Here is a 13,894-nt window from a genome sequence, read left to right as displayed (position 1 = left end):
GGAAGCTTTGCCATCTTCAGGATATGTCTTCCAAAGTTTTCCCGTAAGTTATCTCTATTCCAATCAGTCATAATGAGAATAAGGAGGAGTTCATATGAAAGATTATAAACCAAGACTGTTAGTGGTGCATATTATTTGCATACCACAGTCTAGAACGCAGTCATATGCCATGTGGGTTTTGAGGGACACCTAATTCCTAACCTAGCTTAAGTAAGTCTATTTGTGCTTTACCTTAACTTTTAAACTTTAAAAAAATATTTTATTTATTTATTTATTTTTGTCTGCTATGGGCCTTTGCTGCTGCACACGGGCTTTCTCCAGTTGCGGCATGTGGTGGCTACTCTTCGTTGGTGTGCGCAGGCTTCTCATTGTAGTGTCTTCTCTTGTTGTGGAGCACAGGCTCTAGGTACGCAGTCTTCAGTGGTTGTGGCACACAGGCTCAGTAGTTATGGCTCGCGGGCTCTAGAACACAGGCTCAGTAGTTGTGGCGCATGGGCTTAGTTGCTCCATGGCACGCGGGATCTTCCTGGACCAGGGCTTGAACCCGTGTCCCCTGCACTGGCAGGTGGATTCTTAACTACTGCGCCACCATGGAAGCCCTCCCTTAACTTTTACATTTTGATGATTTACCTAGTTTAATATCTTCTAAATGGAATCAATTCACTGTATCCTCTACAATAAAAGATCTCTTGACCTTGGATAATGTTTCCTTGTTCAGACTGTCAAATTATGTTGACATGCTTCAATTCCGAATCTAGTCACTCCTCAATCTCCCCTCACAGTCACATGAGACTCCTGTAAAAGATGTATTAGCACCTCATTTGGGGTAACTAGTTCTACTTAACTCAAACTCTGGTTAATATTCATTTTAGGCCTGTAAAACAATATTTACAGCCTTACTAAATTTGAATTGTAGATATTCCTAAATAAGGTATTAATGATTAGGTAATTATGAAGACAAGACATGCCTCATCTTCACACATGACTCACTGGTATTTCATATAGAGAACAATAATGCATTCTCACCCTTCTTACCCTACTCAAGAAAGTATGCAACAACCCTTTCACCCAAACAACATCCATATTCATTAGCTGCTCAGAGTGTGAGCACATATGATAAGACTTGAAGGCAATCTCACCACAGAAGTCAGAAAACGGAATTAAAGAGAAAAAAACTAATGAGTATGGGGTTCAAAAAAAGTTTCTCTTTAATGTGCTTCAAGCAGTTTTGTGTAATGCAAGTAACTGCAGGAATCTGCTATTTAGCAGTGATGGGTCATGCACAAACTGGGCTTCTCCTGATCCCCTGATGGGCTAGCAGCATGTGCTTGGTACCAGTCATCTGCCAACATGTGAAGGATGCTAACAGATTTCCATATAATGAGCTCAGCGGACGGGAGGGCTAGTTAAAGGAGAAGGTCAAAGATTCATGTTTGTTTAGTTTCATCCAGCATGTCCCTGTCTTCCTCGGATGTGCAGAAGTTAGCTTTATCTTGCTTGCTACTGTTTTATGCTAAATTAGCCAACCTGTCAAATGGGATCAAGGTAAAAAGGTTGCAGCAGCTAAAAAATTACAAAAAGTAGATAGAACAATATACAGAAAACTGTATCATCTACATACATTAGCACAAGTCCTCATTTTTCAGTCTTTAATGAAGTTAGGATGAGCCTTAAAGATATAGTACTCTGAGAAAGTGAACATTATATTAAAAATAAAATATTCCCCAAAGGCATAACTCTAGTGTCCAGCCTAAAAGCACATCATGCCCTTAAGTGCATCATTATTTTTCACCAGTAAATAAATGTGAGGTGAGCTCACGAACACGTCCAAAGTGGCAACATTTTTGTTGAACTGAAAGATAGTTCAGCCAAGATTCAAAAATGAAAAGACACAATAGTAAAAATCTGAATGAATATATCATGTCAGGTTCAGTTCTGTTAAGGCTTCGTCTAACACATTCTTATTCCAATTATTAATGACCTACCTCAAATAACCTTTCTCAGCAGCCCTGCCCCCATCACTGCATGTACCAAAAAAAAAAAGAAAAACTTTCTAAAAATGTCACTGCAGAGTTCCCCTCTCCTGATATTCCTCCATTTTGCTCCTATATTATATATGGCTTCTCCTATAACAGAGTCTCAGCAGACACAGACTAGTACTCAAATGACACAAGAGACCTAACAATACATTTGCAAAGATGTGGGAAAGGTTAATGAAACCAGAAATAGATGATGAGGATGCAAAGATTAGTCACAGTGAGGCATCACTAGCACCCAAAGGCACAGAATAGCAAGGAGGGCAGAGAACTTTACTGTAACATCGAGAGCTTGCGATGGAAAGGGGTCATCCTACAAGAACTGTAGTTATGGAGGAAACACGCATCACCAGAAAGCACAGTCCAGATATGGAGGGAGTAGAAAAGAAAAGCCCTGACTTTTCTCTTCCCACTTTCCAATCTTCTACTGGTGACTCACTTTGGCCAAGCCCAACTATGAGGCAGAAGGCAAGATGACTCAGAGCCCAGGGGGAACCTCTGAGTGAGGAAGTAGGGCAGACAGGGAAGGGAGTGGGTGAATTTAGGGAGGAGAGTAGCAAACGGAATAAACACATGGCAGATCTTCTTTGTGGGATTCCCTGAGATCAAACTGTGTTTTCTTTTCATTGGATGCTCAGTATTTAGCAGCATCTAGTGCACAGTATTTGCTCAACAACCACTGAACAAATAACCAGCTGAGCTTGACATGATAAAGGTTTTTATGTCAATGCCAATTATGTTACTCCACTATATCACTGTGACCCAGGCTAACTTGTTCAACTTCTAGGTCCAGCTGTCAGAAAAGATGGACCACTCATGAGACCTTGAGCCTTAGGCTCATGCCATCTTACAGCCTAGCCCTGAGCTGATCTACATTCTCTTCAAGGCAGCTCCCTGATTTTTAATGTTAAAGTATCCACCAGCTCTTACAAACAAGGCCAGGCTACCTTCATATAATTCTCAGCGTTCTGTATGATGCCTGCGATAGAGAGAATAGAATATCTGTGATTCATCATCATTCACTGAAAACTATTCTCTAAACAACAACTGATATTGCTTACACAATATAGAATCAATCATCACTTCTCTCACCCTAAAAAAGGAATCCTTACTGTACAGTTACTCCATAACTATGTGATAGGTAAGGTGACACAAAACTCTCTTTCATCTCTTCCCTCTTTCTTCAATGGTGTCATGATTCTTGTAATTGAATCAATTGTCTTTTGGAGGCTGAACCACATACTGGTTCAATTTTTCAAATTGTGAGCCATTAGCAGATAGTGAAATCAATTGGGTTGACCATGACTAGCATTCTTTAACGAGAAAGTAGGATAGGACAAAAATGAATAGAACAAAAGAGACAAAACAGAATGTACTGCAGATAATAAGGTAGCCGTGGTCATTATGAACTATGTGTTTGTGTGTATACATGTATTTTGTATGATAAAAAGATGTTCGAAAGCCAGTGTACTACATGGATGTTCTTTTTAAAAGTATCAATAACACAAAAGGGTCATTTCTGACCCATCCTTCTAAAATGGAAGGCTCAATAACATATCTTGTTTGTATCCTCTTTTTAGATATTCATTCAGTATATACACAATTCTTTGATTAATAAGAATGAAAAGGAGCTCTTCCTTATAATTAACCTAAACCTTCCTGCTGCAAATGAACACTGTTCTTATGGTACCACCATCAGTGTATAAGGATTTTCCATATAATTCCCTTTTACGTTGAAGACAGTTTTTAAGTCTTCAGTTTTGTGGCCTTATTCTCTTTAAACGTTAGGATAAGTTTTGTTTCCTACCTCAGTTTTGTGTTCTGCTTTCTTCTCCCTCAACTACATTCCTGCTAAGCAAGATAGAAAGAAATAGAAATAATTTCTCATAGACTAGGGAAGAGGACTTTGTCACAAAGAGGAGGCTAACCTTCCTGCCCAAAGTCCATCTTTCCTTCTCTAGAAGATTGTGATCTCAAGATCACTGGTTGCAACCACTGGTAATGTAGAGATTTATATGTAGAAATTTATATGCTAAAAGAAAATAAAAGCATTAAAATTTATATTTGTGTTTCTAGATAAATGGGCAATTTACTCAGTTTTCTAAACTATGAAGTTGAATATCATAATACCTCACAGTTAATTAATTAATATAAATTGCTTAGTATCATATCTAGCTCAGAATAGGTACTAACAAATAAATGGTATCAACCATTGACAGAATCCTCGGTACATTTAGATTTGAAATACCTTCCGTACTAATACCTGGGGTCTAACTCATTTTAAGTCATTATCTTCATATTAAATCAGAGGCGTAGATTTGATAATCATCTTGTAAAAATTATCTCTCTGATCATAACTTCTACTCTTCCTTAAGCCAAGGATTCACCCTGGGGTCCATGAGTACAGGGGCTACGAGAAGGTACCTCTCTGATCGGCAGCCACAGGGAGTATAATGGACTTATAGCCCCAGCTGCTACCCTGTGACATCCATTATTTTCTCACTGAAGATAAATTAGAGTGATCGATCAAGATGGCAAAATAGGAAGACTTGGACCTCACCTCCCCCCACAAACACATGAAAAATACATCTACATGTGGAAATTTTTCACTGAAAACTAATTGGCAACTGGCAGAAGGACTCCTGTACAACCAAGACTGTAAGAAATATCCACACAGAATCAGGTAGGGAGGGAAGAGAAGCAATCAGGTCAGAACCTGTGCCCCTAGGAGGGGACTCAGAGGAAAAAGGAGATAACACAGGTGGAGATCTGCCCTGGGGAGTGAACGGTTCAGGCCACATATTGGGTGCCCTAGTTCTGGGTTCTGACAGAGGGAAGAGGAGCCCCCTTGGCTGGCTGGAGGGCCAGTGGGACCAAGAGGAAAACTGAAAAGCCTTGACTTCACGTGTGAGGAGCACACATGCACTGGCTTGCTCCCAAAGCAGGGCAGAGAGGGCAGATTGAAAGCAGCTTGAGAGACTGCCTGGTTTCCCACTACCGTCTCAGTGCACGCCCCAGCCTGAGCTGGGTGAACATTCCAGCCCTGCTTACATCACACTGCAGCTCCACAGTGGAGCTAGGGCTGCCACAAGCAAGGAAAATGCTTGGCTGTGAAATAAACAGGCAGCCAAGACCCAAAGTGGTGTCTGAGTGGGATGGGGACAGCCACTTCTGGCACTTACACAGGCAGCACATTGGAAATGGTCCTGATCTCTGTCAGCAACCGGACCACCACAGCCCATACCCCAATACACACTGAGAGCCTGCACAGGCCCTGTCTGCCCAGCAGCTTGACTCAACATCAGGGTGGGGGTGGTAGAAACGGAGGGGAGTGATAGCTGTGAGGGACAAAGGATACTCCGGCCCAAAGCTGAGTTTAAGTGGGACAGGGGCAGCCATTACTGGTGCTGACACAGACAGCTCATCAGAAGCAGCCCAGACCTCTGTCTGGGGCTGGCCTGCCACAGCCCATGCCCCGTCACAAGCAGACAGCCTGCACGGACCCCTCTTGTTCCAGCACTATTCCCCTCTGGTGCAAGGGTGTTGATGCAGAGAGAGGGGAGAACACACACTTAAAAGGAACAGAGCCAGCTCAGACCCAATCCTCTGGGCTTATGCTCCAGGAACTGGAGAAACTACACCATCTCCAATAGGGTGGCAAGAGCCACTGAGCAGAGGGGAAACCCTGCCTTACACTTGGCTCCAGCCCTAGCCCCTCCATCTCCAGCCCCATCTTCTACCAAGGTGGTAGCGGACAGCACACCCTGGGGAAAGAAGGGACTTGTGTTCACATCAAATCCAGCTCTCCTGCCAAAGTGACTGAGTACACAAAGACTGTAGAGGGATGCTCCCACATAAGGAGAAACCTTCAGGATGACAATAGGTAACTGTTTCACCTAAATTTAAAGAGACAGAGAAATTAAGTAAAATGAGAAGACAGAGGAACTGGACTCAACTGAAAGAGCAAGAGAAAACCACTGGAAAAAAATAAAATGTAACAGAAATAGACAATTTACCAGATAAATAATTGGAAGCAAAAGTAATAACAACTCTAAATGAATTAGGAAAAAGAATAGATGAACAAAGTGAGAATTTTAATAAGAAACTAGTAAACATTTTTTTATAAGTCAGAACTGAAGAATACAATAATTGAAATGAAAGACACACTAAAAAGAATGAATAGCAGAATAAGTGATACAGAAGAACGCATAAATGATCTGGAAGACAGAATAATGGAAATCACCCAAAGAGAACAGCAAAAAGGAAAACAAATATAAAAATATGAGAACAGTTTAAGAGACCTCTCAGGTAACATCAAGCATACCAACATTTGCATGATAGGTGTCCCAGAAGGAGAACAGAAAGAGAAAATGGTCAAAAATGTATTTGATGAAATAATGGCTGAAAATGTCCCAAACCTAAAGAAAGAAAGAAATACCTAAGTACAGGAAGCACAGAAGGGAGTGGCATAATATATTCAAAGAGCTGAAAGGAGAAAATATGCAAACTAGGATACTCTACCCAATACAATTTTAGAATTGCAAAATGTGTTAGGTTGCCTTTTCATTTTGTTGATACTTTACTTTGCTGTACAGAAGATTTTTAGTTTGGTGTAGCCCCTGTAACAGTATCATTAGCTATAACCACCACACTGTACATTAGGTCCCCAGAACTTGTTTATCTGGAAGTTTGTACCCTTTGACCAATATTGATGATTTATATTTTAAATCATCTTGTTAGAGTCTTTGATCTTCCCTTTTGAATAAAACAGGTAATTTTTCCTCTCTTCCCATCCACTCTACTTAAGCAGAGTTTGGCCTCTTGTGATTGTTTGTAAACCCAACCAATATCTAGCTCCTTTAGATTCTGTGATCAAAGTCCTGAGATTCCATGTTAATCTTTTATTTACAAACAGACGCTTGTCATTTTGTCTCCAATTGCTGTGAGAACTTTACTATAGGTGGTATTACACTTTCCATCAGGCCTGGTTTGGGGCTCCCATCTCCCAGATTTAATCACACTACTACAGTTGGGTTAACCTGACACAATTGTTTCTTTCTTTAAAATGCGTTCTGTCTCATTTCCTAGGGAAAGTGCCTTTTAGTTTTCAACTATGCTTCTAACCTTGATGTAAGGCCTTGACTCCCAGTAAATGGTTAAAAAGCTATTTCAATCCCTTAGGTCAAATGAATATACGCATATAGTTTCTGGAGGTGTTCTTCCTGCAAGTTAGTCTCCACCAACCCCTAGCTCTAAAATATACAGTGTGTAGAGAAAACAAATAGAAATCATCTTTCAGTTCAAGAAAGTAGCCTCAACAACAAGTACAAAACTCTCATTTTGATAGCTATGTTAAGCCTACTTACTTCTCCCACCTGGCCCCCACACTGTGATATGACAGGGGAAAAGCAGTTTTATAGATCCATGGTTATAAGTTTATTTTCTTAAAATAAATACAACAGAGTAGTGAGTTATTACCAGCAAATGCCCGAAGGATGAGAAGATCAGTAGAGAAAAAAAGTGACACGCTTATTATTCACAATGATGAACTCAAATGTGACAACAACAGTAAATCCAGTTTCTACCTTTGCTGAAGGAAAAGGACTCCCAGAAGTAACAACTACCAAATGATCATGCTCCAGAAAGGCTGATGACTTAGGTTTACTTTCCTATTAGGATGTAACACAAATGTTTAGGAAAGACTGATTTACTGCCTTTGTGATGAAAGATTGATTTATTTCCTGCCCCACTAAAACATTAAGTGGGGCAGCAAACATAAGATAGCTAACATTACTTCACACACTGCAGTTACTCATATAATATTAGATTATCTTTCCTTATTTTTTCCCTTTCTTCTGTCTACTCTTTCTGAAATAAATTCAAGGTCATAAACCCCATAAGGGTAGGGACCTTGTCTGACTTAGTTCAACGATGTGTCTCCAATGCAAAGGTTCATACATTTATTAGTTAAGGAAATTGGACCAGTCATCTTTATTGAGTGTCTGCTCTTTGGCCTTGTGCTAAGCCTGGATGTGGTGACAACCATAAAAAATTCTTGATTATAAAGAGTATACAACATAGTGGTAGAAATAGAGATATACAAGTGTAGCAAGGCAATATAACTATCGTAATAGAGGGAAAGTATAGTACCCAAAAAAACTGAGATTTTGCTGTTGACATAAGAAGATATTGAATCCAGAAATCCCTATGAAATACAAAAAAATTTCACTTGAACTTAAAGACCAGTATAAAACATTAACTGCTTTGTTATTCTTGTTGAACATCTGTGTATGAGGGACAAAAAGAGAGGTAAAATCATTCTGATTATCGTGTTTTCTTATCTGAGAGTAGAAGTATTTTTTGAACATCAGTCCAAAGAATATCAAGGCCAAAAAACTAAAATGAGAAGAGTCACAGAAAAGAGCAAGACAGGGACAAAAAGGGATGCAGAGAAACTGAGTAGCTCAGTGTGAAATGCTGGCTTAAGTGGACAAGAGCAGGGATCTTCATGCTTTAAGTGCTCATTACCAGATGACAAGGGATATTGGCTTGTCTTGGATCAATAAATGAAATAAAACATCATTGAATAAGTGATGTTAAAAAGGATCATAATGATATTTCACACCAAATTTCAGCTTTTGCAAAAAAAGAAAAAAATTGAAGAGAGAGGACATTGTGCCTTGTATCAGTCTTCAATAACCTGCATATATTAGTCTCTCAATAAATGGTTGTTACGTGAATGAATACAAGTAGATGAAACATGATAAAAGAGACAATTAATGTGAGGTTACAGCTCTCCCACCTAAACTGAAGGATGATAACAGAGTCATAAGATAAGCATGGATGTTGAAAAAATACAGGTCTTAGCTTGAAACTTGAATTCACCTTGTATTACAAGTGTAACCTTGGAAAATTTCTTTCAAGCTTTTGAGACTGGTTTCTTTCTTTCTTTTTTTTTTTTTTTGCGGTACACGGGCCTCTCACTGTTGTGGCCTCTCCCATTGCGGAGCACAGGCTCCGGACGCGCAGGCTCAGCGGCCATGGCTCACGGGCCCAGCCGCTCCGCGGCATGTGGGATCTTCCCGGACCGGGTCACGAACCCGTGTCCCCTGCATCGGCAGGCAGACTCTCAACCACTGCGCCACCAGGGAAGCCCCGACTCAGTTTTCTTATCTGCAAAATATGGATGGTAGAGTAACTAACTCATCGGATTAAGTGAAATAATATATAAAGCCTTTGTAAGTGTTTTACACATATTCATTAACTAAATATTGAATATTTTTTCATGCTATAATTTTTCAATTTATTTTAGCTGCCTCAAAACCTCCAATTAGGAAATAAAAGTTTGAAGGAACAAGTAAGAAAGTGAGAGCACCTTGAATATGATTTGGAAATAATCTAAAATGAGATGAAAAGACTTTTTCATATAGTAATGAAGAGTACGGGGCAGGAATTAAAGGTAACATGCTCCCCTGCAATTTTTTTTTCATAGATTTATTTATTTTTATTTATTTATTTTTGTCTGTGTTGGGTCTTTGTTGCTCTGCGCGGCCTTTCTCTAGTTGCGGCGAGCGGGGGTTACTTTTCGTTGCAGTGCATGGGCTTCTCACTGCGGTGGTTTCTCTTGTTGCAGAGCACAGACTCTAGGCACACGAGCTCCAGTAGTTGTGGCTCGCGGGCTCTAGAGTGCAGGCTCAGTAGTTGTGGTGCACGGGCTTAGTTGCTCCACGGCATGTGGGATCTTTCTGGACCAGGGCTTGAAACTGTGTCCCCTGCATTGGCAGGCAGATTCTTTTTTTTTCTTTATTTTTTTTAACAATGGAAGACACTTTATTTAATTTATTCTTTTAAAATCATCTCTCAACATTTCAACTCTTGGTAGAAATCAAATGCAAAACATCTGCTTTTTAAAATTAGCGTGTATTTATCTCAGTCACAGCAACCTCATACAATAAGATACACAACGAGGAGGAGCATGGTCACAGCATCTCCTATTCCAGTCCACGAACACAGTATTTCCGTGATGATACACACATTGGCCTTTCTCTTCCAGGACAAGTTAGTTATTCCTACTTTTGTCTGCTGTGTAAGTTACGTGGCATCACGGTTGGTTAAAAGAGTTAGTGTAGTGCTAGAGCAGTCTGGAAATGGAAAACTAGAAAACTCAGGACTGGGACAGGCACGGCCACTTCTGAAACGTGAAAAGGAAGAACATCAGAGATGAATGCCCCAGAATGGGTGGGTCTTAGTAATAAAGTTGGTTGAAATTCAGCTTTATATACACATTGAATATCTACACGTGATCTACTAGATATATAGAAAAAGAGCCATAGAAGATTTTGAAAACCTTAAAATCACGCAACTGAGTTGGAAGAACATCAGCAAATTCACAGTGGCCTCAGGATTCCGCCAGGTTTAAATCTGCTCAAGAGCTGAATACCTCCTTCTATCAGAAAACCCACTGCATGTAAATTCCTACAACGTTCTGTACATCACAAACACTATGGCTAAAATATACCATTAGTTCACAAGGAAGCAGTTTTATTTTCAAATTCTTGCCCCACTCCGGCTCTGCACCCCAAAAGGAAATCCGGGGTCAGCAATTCACATGAGGAGTTTAAGAGGCCTTTGGGTTTAGAAGCACTGAGGCTCGGCTAAGAATCTCAGGACACATCTGTCTGATGGGCGCATGCCGGCTCCTGCCCACTTTTAGTGCAAAAAGGTCACAAATGTTGTAGAGGAATCCTGGGAAACAGGTGAAGGAAGAGAAGAGGACTGAGATAGAGGGGTGGTGGGAATCCCAAACGATTTTCCTTCTGAATTGAGACTCAAGAAGTTTGGAGTGCAAGGTTCACACTCAGCAAGCGGCAAAGACCAGGCCGGAGATCCACAGGGTGAGGTTCCTGAATTGTCACTAGGTTGTCACAGTCTGCAGGCGCACAGACCTCTCGGCCCGGACTAACCCCCTAAGTGCACACTGGAGGTAGGTGTTAGAAATGTATTGTAGGGAAGACAGTGGCCCTCCACCAACTCAGGGGACATAGTCTCTGTTCCTCCTCTGCCCCTGCAATCTCCACTCTACCCTCGGGCTGTGGCGAGTGGAGGATACAAGGTGGAAGGGCATGAGCCCCTCCCTTGGAAGACTAAAGAACCCGGGGCATTTTTATAAATAGCTACATCGTTAATGTTTAAACCACTTTGAAACATACAGCAAGTTGAATATTTATTTAAAAATAAATCTCAAAAATATCTGTTTACAGTAAAGTAAGAGAGGCATGTGAAAACAACAGAAAGGGGGGAAAAGTCAGTCCCAGTGTGGAAGGTCCACTCTTCAGAGTACTAGAGCCAACTTCACAAACCCCAAGGCTGAACTGAGCTGTGGAGGCAACAGGATGACATTAAGCGAATCCTGGACTCGGGTCACCTTCGATACGTGGAGAGGCAGTGAAGTTGGGTGGGGGGCTGTCGCCGGGGATCCTCGTGTTTGGGAAAGTGTGGTGGAGGGATGAGCCAGTGGATGAGGCCCAGTGTGGCAGGAGGGCTCATTTCACAAGCCAACAGGTCTCTAGCTCACCACATCAGGTGGGAGTTTGGAGGGGACCTGGAGGGCCCTTCCCAGTCCAAGTTGGCTTTGCCGTGGGAGCAGTCGGCATGGCAAGAGTCCCAGAGATAGAATTCCTCTTTGAGAGACAAAAGAAAAGAATGGAACAGGGAGTGATTAGCAAAAATGAATCTGAATGCAAGTGCCACAGTCTCTCTTGCCAGGTGGCAAAGCAGCCATCAGCTGACATATCTGAGTCGAAAGGGGAACTCCCACGAGGGGCAGCAGGCCACACGATCCCCCCCCACAACCACGTGGTCAAGTGCAGGCCTCTGCTTCTGGGATCAACGTGTTAACGTTTCTTCCCCATGAAACCAGAAAGGTCAGTGGTGTAGCCCTTGTAGCAGGGAGGTGCAAGGTCGAGTCTATCTGTACACGAGATGGGAGAACTGGGCGGACTTGTAGTTCAGCTGGTTGTTGGGCATGAACTTGTGCAGCTCGCTCTTTTTGCAGCAGGGGTCGTAATGGTAGGTGCTGAGGCAGGCGTCGCAGGAGGCTTTCGAACACTGCGTGAAGGTGTTGGCGCCCCCGGGCGGTCACAGAAGCCACAGCGGGAGGCGGCTGCAGGAGAGGGCTTCGATTTCGAGTGGAGGTGCAGCGGCTGGTCGAGGCCCTGCGTCTGGCCTGCATACTTCTCCCGCAGAGATGACCCATAGGCCAGGCTGTCGTGGGCGGAGGCCTTGCTGGGGAAGCCGCCGGGCTTGGAGGCCGGGCTTGGAGCAGGTGAGCAGGCTGTCGCAGCGCTGGCAGAGGGAGGAGCTGCAGGACAGACAGCAGTTTTGGCACTTGGAGAGGGCGGACTCTTTGGTGGGGGGCGAGCGCTTGTGGAAGATGGGGTGGGCGTCATTTCTGACCAGCCAGACATCTGGCCGCAGGGCATCCTGCCTCCGGTACGTGGCCCTGGGCTCCGAGTCTGTGTACATATCCACATCCTCCTGAGCGGAGAAGTACGTGCCACGCAGCAAGCCAAGGCCATTGTTGGGGGAGGGGGATGGCAGGTCATCCGGGCTGCCGTTGGGGGAGCTGGATATGGTCAGGAGCGAGAGGAACGGGCGGATGATCTTGTCCTTGAGGTCGTCCCCCAAGTCTGCTGCCACAGGCTCCTTCCGCAAGCTCAACGAGGTCTTCAGGGGCGGCTTCCGGCTCTCCCAGTAATTGTCATAGGTGTCCACCGACCTTGAGGGCTTGGTCACACGGGGCTTGTAGTAGTCCTTGGCTGCCCGCTCGCTGGCCAACTTCTGGAGCACTAAGCGGGCCATGGAGGTTGTCAGGTGCTCCCGGCCCTCGGCCCGCCGCCGTAGGGCATCTGAGCAGCCTCGCACGTCCTCCGCGCTGCTCTTGCGCTCGCTCACCACGTCCAGCTCAGAGTAGCCTTTGTCCTTGACTTGGGAGTGGATTTCCAGCATCTGTTCACACTCCACCTTGGCCAGAAAGAGTTCAAAGGTGACGATCTTCACTTGGAGGGTCTCTACCAGCTCTTTGAGCTTGTACGCAGTCCCCAACTTGAGCACGTAGCCCATGTAATTCAGGATGGCTCGGATGTCCTCTTCCAGTAATGTGGACTTGACGTAATAAACAAAGGGGCCCGTGTAGGTCTTGATGCTTCTGAATTCCTTCTTCCACGGGTAGAGGAAAAGGTTGACACCCACTGTTTCGAGCACACTGAAGGCACAGTGCAGAGCCCGCAGACTGGAGGAGCTCAGTGAGCGCAGAGAGCTCTCCACCACCCCATAGAACTGGATCAGCCGGAATCGATAGAAGGGATCCACCTTGTGCAGGCTGAGCAGGGTCAAGGCTGCCACCTGCAGGGACTCATCACTGCCAGGCTGCTGCTTGCTGGGGGTGGTGTCCACTTTGCCTTCATGAAACTTCAAGTACTTCCAAAATAAGTCATCCTTATATTTTGTATCCATTGAACTGGGCTTCCCCATCCAATCCGATCCAAGGACGGGGCTACCTTATTTCCTCCATGGCTTCTGAGATAGAGGCAGGGACATTGCTAAAAGCATTGATATGTCGCCTGCCTGGACCAGCAGAGTGCTCCCGGCACTGCCGCCGAGGACGCCCCGGCCGAGGGGAGCAAGAAGGAGCCACGGCCGCCACCGAAACCAGGCCCGGCTGGGCTCTCGCAGCTCTGGCCGGCTGCAGGGAACAGACACCAGTAGCCCGGGGCCGCGGCGACCCGGAAACACACAACCAGGAAGTGATGTCTCTCGGAGTCGGGTCCAAAGGGAGGCCCAGCCGCGGCTACGCCCTG

At 43.9% G+C, this 13,894-nt stretch overlaps 1 protein-coding gene across 1 annotated transcript; it reads right to left on the bottom strand.

Annotated features, from left to right (window-relative positions):
• Positions 1-11,795: 11,795 nt before the first annotated feature.
• LOC101285225 (spermatogenesis-associated protein 2-like) lies at positions 11,796-13,596 on the bottom strand. Its single transcript, XM_033418984.2, is given in 3 exon segments — positions 11,796-12,160; positions 12,163-12,355; positions 12,357-13,596. Coding segments are annotated over 3 exon segments (1,563 nt in total). The 5' UTR covers positions 13,569-13,596; the 3' UTR covers positions 11,796-12,002.
• Positions 13,597-13,894: the final 298 nt, after the last annotated feature.

The sequence above is a fragment of the Orcinus orca genome, chromosome 2 (genome assembly GCF_937001465.1).
Source record: "Orcinus orca chromosome 2, mOrcOrc1.1, whole genome shotgun sequence".
Classification (NCBI taxonomy): Eukaryota; Metazoa; Chordata; class Mammalia; order Artiodactyla; family Delphinidae; genus Orcinus; species Orcinus orca.
Note: the sequence above shows the minus strand (reverse complement) of the source record. Positions and strands in the feature narration are given on the sequence as shown.